The sequence below is a fragment of the Chaetura pelagica genome, unplaced genomic scaffold (genome assembly GCF_000747805.2).
Source record: "Chaetura pelagica isolate M959 unplaced genomic scaffold, ChaPel_1.0 scaffold94, whole genome shotgun sequence".
NCBI lineage: Eukaryota > Metazoa > Chordata > Aves > Apodiformes > Apodidae > Chaetura > Chaetura pelagica.
In genome coordinates this window covers 96,771-110,663 of record NW_009952881.1, presented here as the reverse complement: position 1 = coordinate 110,663, position 13,893 = coordinate 96,771, and the positions used below count along the sequence as shown (strand labels likewise).

The window sequence follows — 13,893 nt, the reverse complement described above, 5'->3', positions numbered from 1 at the left end:
AACGAATATAGCAAAGATGTATTTTTTTTAATAGGTGGATGACAGTCAGTTAACAGAATGCACTCAGAATTGTGGTGTCCTTAATCTCTTGAGAAATGTAAGGGTGTAGGGTGAGTCTGTAGAGAGAGGCATGACAGTGTTTGCTGGGTTGAAGAATGCAGCAAGCACCAAAAGGTTTGTTAATGCGAGACTGGTGACAAAATTGCCTTTATATTGAAGTAAGTATAACATTAAGTGTCCCTTGGACTTTTGGGGAGATAGGAAAGTGGCCAGCTAGAATCAAGTGTTCAAAACATTGTTTGAGGCTTGAGCAAAAACCTGCATGGTAAGAACAGGAGTATAACTGGGCTACCTTATCTTTAGCACAGAAAACTGAAAATCCACTATTTTTCACATACCTTGTATCCCTCTCTTTTCTGGGATGACTTAACATCTGCCATTCACACTGAAGAAGGGAATTGCTGCCAAATGCCAGAGGAGATCTGGAATTTATGTCATTGCTTAGCTTCAGTTCTGAACTTGAAAAACCAGTAAAGGAACCTAAACCAGAAAAATTTGGTTATCAATGTAAATGTAAGATTTGCAGGTCTTTTGTTGGAGCAAAAGCAGTATGAGCAATTTAATGAGATGAATTATTTAGGGTAGCTGGCACTACTTAAATAAATTTGCTGATTGAACTGACAGAGGGGAGCACGTGTATCTTTCATGTTTTAAAAATTATGTAGACACAAATAAATGTAGGTTGCAATACTTCGATATAGGTAGAAGTAGTGATTTACAGCAAAAAATCATTGTACTAATCAGCTCAACTGTGTGTTTTCAATAGCTCCTTATAGCCACAATGGCCACGTCATCGGAAGAAGTGTTACTGATTGTAAAGAAGGTACGTCAGAAGAAGCAGGATGGAGCTCTCTACCTTATGGCTGAAAGGATCGCATGGGCACCTGAAGGCAAAGACCGATTCACAGTCAGCCATATGTATGCAGACATAAAATGTAAGTGAACACATCTGTTCCAGCTTTGGTAAGCAGTATTTCAATAAACGTTTATATACAACTCACAGCCTGTTTGCCATAAAACACTAGTAGGTAAGTTAGGAAGGTTGCAAGAGCTTTAACTATATTTTTCTATGTAGCAGTAGAGATGAGTACGATGGTGAAGCATCAGCGGTTTATTAAGGTTGCTACTGCAGAACTTCTGTAGTCTTCAGATGTTTGTTATACTGCATATATTATTAACTTTTGATAAACTTCTGCAATAAATTGAACAGAAAAATAATCTATGCCATATGCTTGTATAGGGAAGAGTGGGAGGAGGGTTCTGGAAAAGTATAGGATTTTCAGGGTCTAACACAGAAACTATCCAGCATGTCATCTGCTAAACTATGCATCTAAAACTGTTTCAGTTTTCATGTGAAATGAACCTTGGCGTTTTATTTTCATTCAGCAGAGCTTCAGAAGCATTAGCTTCTCTTGCTTGGCCAAACTGGTAACATTCGAATAAGCATTTGCTGTTGCAATACCAGAGTAAAGTCACACACAAATACTGCAAGTGTGATGAATCAGAACTAATGTGCTGGTTTCTTTAAATACAAATGTGATCAGAAGTTTAAAAGCTCTGTTCACAAAAAATAATCAACTTCCTGAAGGTTTTATTTAGCTATTTCCTTACACTTAAAGAGATTATATTTTAAGTATTGACATCAATAGGCTTTTACATTTTTTGTCATCTAAAATAAAAAAAAAGGGACACACTTATTTGTAATAGAGATTATGATTTAGTGGTGACACTTGGTTCTTGTCTCCCATTTGCACTGGAGAAAGGGCTAAGATTCAAAGTCAGGTTAGTTCCATTTGCAGTGCTATGCTGAAGTAAACATAGCAAAGCAGTCCATACACCTAGTTGTTGTAGCTTCTGCTCCCTCTGGTTACAAGAAAGGAAGCAGGACTTGGGTTTTCCTTATGAGTCATGAGCGTGTAATAGCACCTTGGAGGCATTGGTGATAACTTTGGAGCACTAATGGCTAAATGTGCTTACTACACCACTTGAAACCAGCATACCTTTGCTGTCAACAGACATGCTGTTACCCCACCCTGTATCTTCTTTCTTGTCTCTTTTCTGCTGTGGGAACTGGTCTAGCTAGAAAAGCAAAAAGGGGTTGCTTTGCAGTGGATCAGTTCCTTGGTTCAGCTTGCTGCACAAATGCTAATAATTGTACAAGAAGGCAGCAGGAAGAAGTGGAAAAGGGGAGTAAGGTTGTCACCTTTCAGTAGTAGCCTGGGTTGGTTACCAGGTTAAAGTGTCCAGCTGATGACAATCTAATTTGCAGCAGTTTTCTTATGGAGGATGTGGGGGATGCAAAGATGAATTACAGCTCCTGAGCAGTAGGTGAAGGATACTGAGCCATAGGCTACTGGTCTATGTCTTACTGATGCTGGGTTCAAACTAATTTAAGGGGAAGACTGTCTGTTCCACTTCCATGGCTGGAATTCATACACAGGATAATGGTATTTAATTGGATGATGAGGATAACTGCTAATAAGCAAATACTCTAGGGAAGAGAGTTTCATGTATAAACTTAATATCTGTTGCTAATTAGTACTCTCTCTGTAATCTAGGCCAGAAAATCAGTCCAGAAGGTAAAGCTAAAATTCAGCTTCAACTAGTATTGCATGCAGGAGACACAACCAACTTTCACTTCTCCAATGAAAGCACAGCAGTGAAGGAGCGAGATGCGGTGAAGGATCTTCTTCAACAACTGTTGCCCAAGTTTAAAAGGAAAGCTAATAAAGAACTCGAGGAGAAGAACAGGTAAAGGGAAAGAAGCCTTGAGACTTACAGAAGCATAACATGCTGGGACTACACTTGGTGTTCTTCATGACATGTTCTTGAGGTGTAAAGGCAGCCAGCCCGGCTGCCACCCAGTGTTTAGTTATCCATGGCTGTGAGATGAGAGCACCCAACTGGCAGTCAGCCTCTTTAGTCTTCTTCTATATATGTATCAGTTAGAAAAGCTGCTCAACAAGTATTTTTTTCCTTTTCCAGAAGTTCTCATCTTCCTTGATTTGTGAATTTTTATTATTTTTTTCTCCCTGTATAACCTCTTCCCCCTCAATTCTTCTTTCCTAATGTTTTATGTACTTCACTAAATTGCTAGGTATTTTCATGCATCTAACTTGAGATACAATAGTTTATTTCACATACAGGATGTTTATTCTAAGAAATGTTTTGAGAAGACTGTCAGGACCTAAGTCCTTTTCCCAAAAGGGCTTTTAATATACACTTCCGTTCCTTTAAAATGTTTGTGTTAAACCAGTCCTTGTGGCCATAGAGCACCCTTCTCTGCCTCTCCCCAGATGAGTTTCACTTCATTCTAGCATCTGCTGTGAATCCTGTATCTACAAGCTTCCGTTTCCAAAGACTGTTCTAGCTTTGAACTTAGGTAAGTTAAAGTTAGATTTTTCAAAACGTAGGAGCATTGCCTCATTGGGCAGATCACATCTTTACAAGCAGATTTCCCAGCAGAAGGGCAAGACCCCTTGTGCTGGAGCTCTGATACATCCAGGATTGACCAGTTCCAGTGCTGCAGTGACCACCAGTCACTAAAATACTAGTTTCTTTATGCTATGTGCCTTTATTTCTAACAGTGTTAATACTGAGTACATGAGCAGTCTTGGATCTGAATCTTTGTATCCTGAAACAAAGTTTTACAGTATTATGCCATGTGGCATTAAGAGCTTTTCTAGTTACAGAAAAGCCAGAATCTCTGCACATACTCAGTCATAGTCTGTTCCTTTGATTATTAGATATTAGAGGTTCCAAGTCTAGTACTGGGGCTTCATTAGCTTAATTTGCAACAGATGAGGCAAAAAAGTTTCAACCTGTTCTGGAAAGTTACTACATCCAGAGTCCCTATGGCACATCCTCCATTTATTGATATGAGGGGATCAGGTATGTACCAAAATTTCATGTTTAATTAAATAATTAGAATAACAGCTTCTTGCTGCACTAGTTTGTAAGAATTGGCACTAATCTATATTTGTTACCAACAAGAAAAACTGGAAAAACCCTTGATGATTAAAACATAATAGGGATGTTCTACCACAAAGTTTTCACTTCCACCTCATCCTGCTTCATCCTTAGAGCAGCTACAGACTTTTCAGTCCAGATTGGAGTGTATCCGTGGTCTTCCTTAGACCTTGTACTATGTATTCATAAGATTCCTTTCTGTTAGGTTGCAAATGATCAAGATCCTGAGTTACATGATGAACATTGTTGAGCTTATTGGCTGATGGTGAACACACATGCACGTTTCCCTGAAAGCAGCCTAGCAGGATTCAAATTAGGTGCAGGGCTGTATGAAAAGCTGCTTAAACATGAATTAACTGAAGTGTCTGGTGCATACATACTTTGCATTTGGGATAGTAAGGGAGATACTTGATATTTGGATTATAACTTTAGTAAACATTATTCCCTGGTGGAAGCAGTGACACTGAGTGTTTCTATTAGCACTTGTGCTGCATGCGACAGTTAAGTGAGGAAGCTCCTACTGTCACCAACAGACACATAAATGAACAAACAACTCAGGGTAATGTGTGTTTTAAGGTATGTTATTTCACACATACCTTGTAATCTGTACTCTTGCACTAGAGTATAGATAGTCTAGAGGTACTGCAGAGCACAGTGTCTATAGTGTAGAGACCTGTAACTACTGAATTTTAAGATCTTCAAGAGTTGAATGGTAGTGAAATACCTTGTTTTCTTGTTGGTTTTTTTTCCCACAAGAACTTTGTTACAGAAGTTCAAGAAAATTCACTGGGCTTTTGCAGTTCAGGAGACTCCAGTCCTAGGCATGCAAAGACACAAAAGCACCATAGCATATTTTAGGACAAGATGTTAATCTCACATGAACTTTTTCATAGGCAGTACTGTTTTCTAGCATTTAATTCCATTCCTTAAACATTTTTTTAGTCCTTCCTTAAGTCTTTTGAGACAAATACAGCTATTGAGGTTGTTTGTTTACACGGCCTTGTTAAGAAATGCACAGCATTTTGAAAGAAAAGTTGGTTTCTGTTCCTTTTGCAAACTCATGGTAGTTATGGAAATCCTAGTGATTTATTCTGCAGCGTTTCAATTCTATTCAATACATTCTTTTACCAGAATGCTGCAAGAAGATCCTGTTTTGTTTCAGCTCTATAAAGACCTTGTTGTGAGCCAAGTAATCAGTGCTGAAGAATTCTGGGCCAACCGTTTAAGCCTGAATGCAGGGGATAATTCTGCAGCACCTAGTAAGCAGGATGTGGGCATCTCTGCAGCATTTCTGGTACGTTGAACATCTAACTGAGAGGATTTTAGAGCAAACAGATTGGGAAAAGTGAAAGTTCTGCTAATTCCCATATACTTCATTGTTGTTCTTGCCTGGTTCCTCAATTTAACATCCACGTTAGACTATTGCATATGTAAAGGAGAAAAGAAAAATTAAAGGTTTTACATAAATCTGCATCCTCAAAATTTTGCCAATTTGAGATGCTTAATTTGAACTTTAAATTGACAATGGGCAGATGTAATTTATACTGCTGCTTTCTTTCTGTAAAACAGGAGAATAATGGTGAAATTACAGTCACTAGATTACAGTGTATTAACTCAGCAAGTTAAAAAGATTGTGTTGCAGCACTGACATGCATACATGAAGCTGCAAAGACTTTCCACAGAATAGGTTTTATAACCTCCCCAATGTCTTAAATCATGCTTTCAGCTACTTGAAGAACAAGTTAAGTATCTGAAGTTTTATCTCACTCTTTCAAAAGCTTTCACTTATGTTACCCATTTGTAGAAACAATGCTTCAGTAATCACAATGCAGTCTAAAAGTAATCTAGGTGCAATCTTCAAATTCCTCCCACATAGGCATGTTTCTACTTGTGCAACAAAATTAATACACATTATGACTCTTCAGCTGGAATCCCATTTCCACACTTGTTACAACTGTGTACACATCAAGGGTTTGGGAGGGAAAAAGGGGGTGGGAGCTGCTTTATGACTAATCTGCTGCACAAACACTTGTTTTTTACTCCGTAGAAATACCTGAATCAGATACCAAATGACCTTGATTGCTCTGATTTCCCATTAGTCTTACTCCTTAGCATTAAAAAAAAAACAACAAAAACCCAAATTCTGTTTGTGTACTCTGTATTTGTGAAGAAAACTTCAGATATTTGTGTCCTAGCTCAAGTTAAAATAACTATCTGGCTCTGCTCAGAACGAGTGTTTCTCTAGGAAGAAGGTGGCACAAAACTTAAAACTTAGGTGTACAGGAAAAGGAAGAGAAGAGGGCAGTGTCACTGAGAGTTGAGCTGAGCTCTTGCTTGCTCCAGAGCTTCCTAAAGAAATCAACTTGCAAGTTCTGGCTAAGGCTTACCCTTGATTTCTAAATTCAATGTTATTTATAAGTTATACTGAGATGCTTTTAGTGTGTAAGGAAATAAGGTGCAAGAGCCATAAATCCTTTTTTGTCCCTTCATTATCATCTTTAATTAATTATTTCACAGCTGAATTGTTGAATGAATAACAAAAGATCAGGCATATACAGTAAACATGCCTATTTTCACTTTGAAACAAAGGTGTATTAACTAAGTTTACCTTCTTTTGACTAATGGAGTGGCCTTTCCTTTTCATCTTCTAAAGCTTACAGTATATTTGTTGAATCATCCCTTAAGTGACAAGTATAATAAAGTAGTTAATGCCTGCTCTTCCATTTCTCATTCTAAAAATACCTATTTATGATCAAATACAGTATGGATTATTGGAGAAAGAAGATTATTTTATGTGCAGCAGAATTTGATTGCAAGATGCCAGTTTTTTTCCTTCTCCAGTCACAGAAAGCATTCTTACATGACTTTTTCCTCCATGTATGCTTTTTCTTAGGCTGATGTACGGCCTCAAACAGATGGCTGCAATGGTCTGAGGTATAATTTGACTTCAGATATCATTGAATCCATATTTCGAACATATCCTGCAGGTAAGAATAGTGCTTTACATAACAAATACTAGCATTCAAGAGTTGGTTTTTTGCTTTCTTATTGTGGGAAGACTAGAATGTTAATCTGAGCCTAGAAGTATGAAGGACCATGTCTTTAGTCTTCTGGATGATTTTCCTTGCCTCATTTGGGGGATGGGAAGAAGGCTGTGTTGAAATATGCTTCAGAAATGAAAACTTGATTTTGTTAAATGAAAACATTTTAACTTGTTACATTGACTTTTTTTTTAATTTGTGAGTAGGTATTTGGTTCCTACAATACTCCACTATTTGGCCTTTCAATTGATTGTTATTTTTCTTAAAAGCATCTTTGGGAGGAAAAGAATCTGATGTCCATCATTCCCCTGGACTGTATTGAACACTGACACTGGTTTATTTTGGCCCCAGATTAAAAAGACTAGATCCATTCTGAGAATAACTAGAACTCGGGCAAATCAGACTTACTGTGTGTGTGCACGTTTCAAATTAGAGTATTCAGACCACTGTTCTGTGCTTTCTTTTCTTTTTTTTGGAAAGCTCTAGCTAGCATTTCAGGGCATGGAAGAGTAGCTGTTTGCTCATGTTTAACTACTGCATTCACTTACATTTAATCTGCATGAATGAGGGCACCATTAGAAAGAAAGCAGGGAAGAAAATGTTAACATAAAATATTATCATTTGCCAAACAGTTTGTCATTAGTATTTTCTTTTTTTCACAGTAAAAATGAAATATGCAGAAAATGTTCCACATAACATGACCGAGAAGGAATTCTGGACACGATTTTTTCAGTCTCATTATTTCCACCGGGACAGGCTCAATACAGGCTCAAAAGACCTCTTTGCAGAATGTGCCAAATTGGATGAAAAAGGTAAACTTCTTGACTTTGTTTCTGCAGTAGGCTGCTACAGTCTTAGCTAGATCATGGAGCACAGCACTTGAGGTACATCTAGTGCACCTAGCAAAGCTGAAGCAAAAGTTTTCTCATGTTGGTTTACCAGCCATCTTGTTTGTTGAACTGCTGCAGACTGTCATTCCAAGTTAGCTATTGCTTTGCTATTGTTAGCACCTTTGGTAGTGAGTGCATTTATTGAAACAAATTAGCCTTTGGAAATGAGTGACACTAGAAATCCTCGTTATTACAGCTTGTGCAACAGTAAATCTGTGATCAATTTGATAAGAAGCTGTCATGCTAGACTGATGATGCTCTGCTGTCAGATACTGTGGAATAATTCTGTTTATGTAAGGCTTGATTTTGTGGTAGGCACTCAATTTAGAACACATACAGCTTTTGTTACAGATCAAGCTTTAGGAGTAGACAAATACGGATCCTGTTTATGAGATTTTTCAGAGGAGTTGCTATCCCTGCTCTGTCAACCTTTTTCATGTGAAATCTCAAAGTATTATCTGACTTAATTTTTTACTGAACTTTTGAAGTAAGTTTGTGATGCAGAAATACACAGAGTAGAGATCACATAACACCATCCCTTAATTTGTATTTTGCTAATGGAAGCATTCTCTTAGTAATGCACAACGCTTCACAAGTAAAAGCTATCACCATTCTTCCCAAGACAGGGCAGCAAAACAGTGCCAAAATTAGAAGAACCACACAATTAAGGCTTCCTAGTTTCCACTACTACAACTAATGTAACAACTTCTTTTTTTTTTTTTTTTAACCAAACAGTATTCAGTGATGTGTAGAGTTGATAAAAACTGCTAATTAGTAGGTTGATCTTGTACAATAACTTCCCAAGTCTATTGCTTATTTTAAATAGAACCTTTGAAAGGGTTTTAGTCACAGTGATACTTGGGTACATGCAGAACCTTTGTCTTCTTTTAAAGGTTAAATATATTATAGTAATATCAGTTACTTCTGTTTGTTTAAATACAGTTTTTCTTGGGGTTTTTTTTGTTTCATACAGGGTTAAAAACAATGGTGTCTCAAGGAGTAAAAAACCCTCTGATAGACTTAACAGCTTTGGAAGATAAAACATTAGATGAAGTAAGTAGTTGTCAAACACACACTCCTTTCCCCCCTTAGATTCAGTTAAGGAGAAAGTGGATCTTTCTCCTCTTAAAATAACTAACTACAAATGCTAATTCTAAACCACATCAATTATTAGGCTGCTGCAATGATTGGGTAGTCAACACTGATGCAGTTGTATTTGTGTGAAGAAATTGAGACTGCCTGTGGACCTATATGTCTGCCTTAGTGTGCTGGGTATAAATGCAGAACTACCCTTTTTAAAAAAAATTATTTCATTTGGATGGCTTTTTTGTCTAAGTGGACTCTCTGCCTTCTTCCTACCTTTTAGAAGCTGTGACAATGTAGAGAAGAGTAGCACAAAACAGGAAAAGGTCTTCACGTTTTTTCTCACTTTGAACACTATTTGTTTCATTCAGCTTAATTTTAAGGACACATGGCACAGTTTGCTTTGTTTAGCTTGAAATACTGTTTTGCTAAAAATGTGACTAACTTAAACTACTACTTGTCTCCAAGTACAAATTAAAGCAGGTGTTATAAATGTTGTACCATAATGCGAAATAACTTAGATTAATAACTAAGACTTTTGAGTTGTAATTAATAATGATGCTGTGTTTCTAAGTCTTTTTTAGTTTTTTGTGTTGTTTTGGGGTTTTTGGTAGGTGTTATACAAAGCTATCAGTTTGAAACTGGGCTAAGAGTTTAGGAATAGGTATGTTTAAAATTCTACACAAAGTTCCCTATTTGCTTTTGAGGCTGGTGAGCTGCAAGCATGAAACTGAGCATGAGGTAAAGTGGGTTCTCTTCAGCCACCTGGTAACTGGGGAACACTTCCAGCATTTCAGGCTTGAGGTTTTCTCAATTCCTAGTGATATCACATCCTCCTGACAGGTGTCATTTAGCCTGTGGGCCGCTGATGTCCCATAAGATGTTAAAAAGAGAGCAGTAAAACAATTGCTAGCTCTTGCAGTGCCTGTTGTGTACAGGTGATCCTTACTTTTTTTTTTTAAAGCTAATTCTGGTTTTACTTCATGGATCTTATAAAACAATTTAAGAATTTTTTTCTTCTTTCAGACACCTCTAAACTGCCAAGTGTTAGCAGAATGAAATAGTCTATAGAGACTTTTCAAAAGTGATGTGGGGGTAAAGTAGGGAAATACTGCTTCAGATGATGATGCAGTACCACTCAGTAAAGACAAGAGGAGGTGGCATGCAGGCTTCCTGACTCAATGGAAAATAGAGACTTGTCCTTCTGATTTTGGGGCAGGAGGTAGCTAATGTTGTTTTCCTTTGTAGGGCTATGGTGTTGCTTCTGTGGCCTCTACATCAAATGCCTCAAAATCCGCTAGAGAAAGTAGCAATGCTGCCATTATAAAACGCTTTAATCATCATAGTGCCATGGTCCTTGCAGCTGGCCTCAGGAAACAGTAAGTTTCAATGTTGTTTAAAGCCTTTTTGTAACAAATTTTAAAGAATTTCCAAAATTAAATCATCTTCAATTACTCAACCAACCTTTTTTATTTTTTATGAATGAAGAATTTAGCTGTAGAAATGAGGATACCTTTAGTTTCTGTTTTACTTTACAACAGTTTTTCAGAGCTGTCTGAGATGACAGATGCTATTTTTATCTGAGTTACCATACAAAGCAGATTAAAAAGGAAAGGATGTTTCTGCCTTAGCTCTCTATCCCTGGTGAAGGCTGCAGAAGTAGTATTCTGTTTGCTGTGTGGAGGCGAGGTCTGGTGCAGGCAGTTCCTACTGCTTGCCTTCCAGGAGCAGGTCTGCTGGGGCTCTCTGTAGTGGCGTACATAGACATAAGCAAATGAGGAAGCAAAAGAGCAGTGTGGCATGGGTGGATCAGATGAAAGATTCCTGCAGTGCTGTACCCTGCCCCTCACCATAAAAATGTCAGCTAGTTACACATATTTACAGTAAACTTCACAAATGAAATTTCTTGAGAGACATTTCTCTTAAGGGAGACATGAAATGTCGTGTTTGGTGTGAAGTCGACTTTACAACTGGTTTATAGACACTTACCTACCCAAATCCTCTAGACCTGACCTGTGAGACATCTTAATTAAATACTTTCCTCTGTGTAGCTGTGGTCCCTCATGTTTTTCTGTCTTGCACAAGTTGAACAGTGGATCTTAAACAATCTCATCTGGGTAAGGTGTTTCTGTTTCTCAGCTCAGAAAGAGACAAAACAATAGCTCTCATTCTGATAGAGTCTCTGGGCTCCTATAGCTCAGCTAATACCTGCTTGGTATTAGTGTGTATGCAAAGTGTTTCTAATTTAGGCATGATTTTACTGTGCCCCACTTGCATTGTGGGCATGCTACTATTTCTGAAGAGGAGAAGCAACCTCTCCTGCTGTTGAATTTCCCTCTTGACAAACAGGGTTATTTGAGGAGTTGGCTGCTTCTATCTAGATCAGCTTCTAGAAATGAAGACATAAGGGGAAAAAAGTTGATATACGGTATGTGAACATGCATATGAGATTTTTGAAACAGATGTATTTACTTTGTCTCTAGCTTGTATCTTAAGTTTCCTGTGAGGTGAATTCTTCTTAATGCTGTTTCTCTATTTTAAGAGAAGCACAAAATGACCATTACAGTGAGACCAGCAGTACGGATGGAAACTCCAGGGATTCAGATTTCTTTCAACCACCAATGAAAAAGGTATAAAGTTAGCTGATGCAATGTTAACTACATGGAACTGGAAGGTCTGTCTCTCAGAAGAGTACTGAAGGTTCCTTACTTGTTTTATGACACATATAAAGTGATACTTAATGTAGCTTTGCTTAGAAGTATGTAGAATGAGAAGTTGAGGGCCTGTAAGAAATTTTGTACATCTGTATTTAATAAACACAAATAAATTACACCCTAAGGTGTTGTTCTGTTTATCTCTTCAGTAGGGCCCAGTGAAAGTAAAACCTTTCCAATATGCTTCTGATTGGACCCAGAAATATTCTTCTGGTTCTTTCTGTTCAGTGCAGTTCTATTTTTACTTTCCCCCATCTTTTCCCCCCCCCCCCAAATACCTGAAAACTTCTAGAGAACATCCATTTGAAAGGGATATTGGTGTTCACTAATGCTAACCTATCAAGTGTATTGTAGAGGGTGTGATTAAAGTGGCACATTGCAGCCTTCTTCATCTTAAGGTCAGAAGTTGACTTGAGGTTAAACTGAAAGCAGTGATGCCTGGTGCACTGAAATACAGGACAACAGCCTGTTTGAAACTAACCATAGCTGCTCACAGAGTAGGAAAGGATACTGCAGTTGCTACAAAACTGAATTGAATACTCTTGCTAGAGTTGACAGCCTAAATAGAAAATGCCAAGAGGACTCACAATTGTGAGGAAAAGGTTGTAGAATACATGTTGTGTTAAATGTTGAAACAGTCAGCACTGACTTCCCTGAATGCTGCAGTTTTTACTGAGGGGTAAGTGACATACCAGGACTAGAATAAATGTGATGAAAAAAGGAGTGAAAGAGTAGCATGAATAGGAGACTTGAAAAGTAATTTTCTCATTTTACAAATCTGGTACCCCATGCTGTTACCTCTTGCCACTAAACTCCAACTCTACTGTCACCAAATAGCTTGGGTAACTTACAGTTGTAGTGTTACAGTCTTTTATGTGAGACACTAAATCATTACTATTTCTGCTAACCTGGAGGTAGGCAGACAGAGAGAGCACCAAGAATGATTTATGTATAGCAGAGCACTTCTTGGAGATGGCAAGGACTGCAAGTTTTGGCCAGAATCTGCAGAAAAGTCATAGTGATAGGACTTCTAAGTTGCACACTTGAACCAATGTAGGGCACTGCTCCCTCTGGAGGGCAGACGCGAACCATTCCACACTTTCATTTTCTTGAGGTTTTAGTAACCCTTCTGCTCAAACTCGGTGAACTGGAGAAAAGCACTAGATGCATGAAACTGAATCCTCATTAGTAATGGGTGTGATTTTGTCTTATTATAGGTGAAACTGCAGGAGTCAATTGAATATGAAGATTTAGCAAAGAATAATAGCGTTAAGACTATTGCACTAAACTTAAAGAAGTCTGATAGGTAAGTTAAGCGAATAAATACACATGGCTATTTCAGTGTGTTCAGTCTAGCAGGTCTCTCATCACAGCCTGAATCAGCTGATTTCATCTCTGCTGTGCTACTTTCAAGTCTGTTTAGGCTGAGTTTAGAAACCTATTAGGAACTCCTGCATAAACCAGCTTCCAAGTAGTTCCCATTTAAATTTGTGTTTTGATTCTGTCTTGCTTTTCAGCAGGTAAAGTCTCTAAGCCTGATGAAGGGCTTCAATGTTAAAGTCTGTGAAAGTCTTAACAGACCTGGATTCATAGTGCAACACTGTTGTAGCTTACAGTGGAAAAATGTATGTGTTGCATGTGAAAATATGTACTATTCCAAGAAAAACCCACTCTTGGGCAAAAAAAAAGTCGAATCTGGATAGTTTGGACTGCTTACTGGCCTAGTATTTTTTTATTAATAGTCATCTTGTTTCCTAGATTTTGAGTTTGAGAACCATAGCTGTAACTTCAGAAAGAGATACCACAGGAAAGGGAACAGTTCCAAATGTGCACCAAATTTAATTTAGCTGCCAAAGTGGTGTGAGTTCCAGCATCCCAATGCTGGAATTCCAATTCCCAGAACTAGGTGGCACAGATAGCTTTTCATTAGCAAAATGATGCTCACAGATTCACCAACAGAAGCTATTCTCTTGTTACGCTGCCATACCATCCCAAACCCAACCTCTTCCCATGGAGGAATGTATTTTAGTTTGTTAATAAAAGATTTAGATAGTAGCATCAACAGTTGGAAAGCATCTACAATTAGAAACATTTGAACAGTACACAGAGTTTGACCTCTGTTATACCAACATTCCT

At 37.9% G+C, this 13,893-nt stretch overlaps 1 protein-coding gene across 1 annotated transcript in view; it reads left to right on the top strand.

Annotated features, from left to right (window-relative positions):
* Positions 1-831: 831 nt before the first annotated feature.
* Positions 832-13,893, top strand: part of GTF2H1 (general transcription factor IIH, polypeptide 1, 62kDa) — a 17,605-nt gene continuing 4,543 nt past the window's right edge. Inside the window, exons 1-9 of the mRNA XM_009995382.1 lie at positions 832-995; positions 2,619-2,811; positions 5,161-5,323; positions 6,923-7,016; positions 7,733-7,882; positions 8,934-9,013; positions 10,292-10,422; positions 11,586-11,673; positions 12,975-13,063. Coding sequence (XP_009993684.1) covers positions 842-995; positions 2,619-2,811; positions 5,161-5,323; positions 6,923-7,016; positions 7,733-7,882; positions 8,934-9,013; positions 10,292-10,422; positions 11,586-11,673; positions 12,975-13,063 — 1,142 coding nt within the window. The 5' untranslated portion in view covers positions 832-841. The remainder of the gene's footprint in view (positions 996-2,618; positions 2,812-5,160; positions 5,324-6,922; positions 7,017-7,732; positions 7,883-8,933; positions 9,014-10,291; positions 10,423-11,585; positions 11,674-12,974; positions 13,064-13,893) is intronic.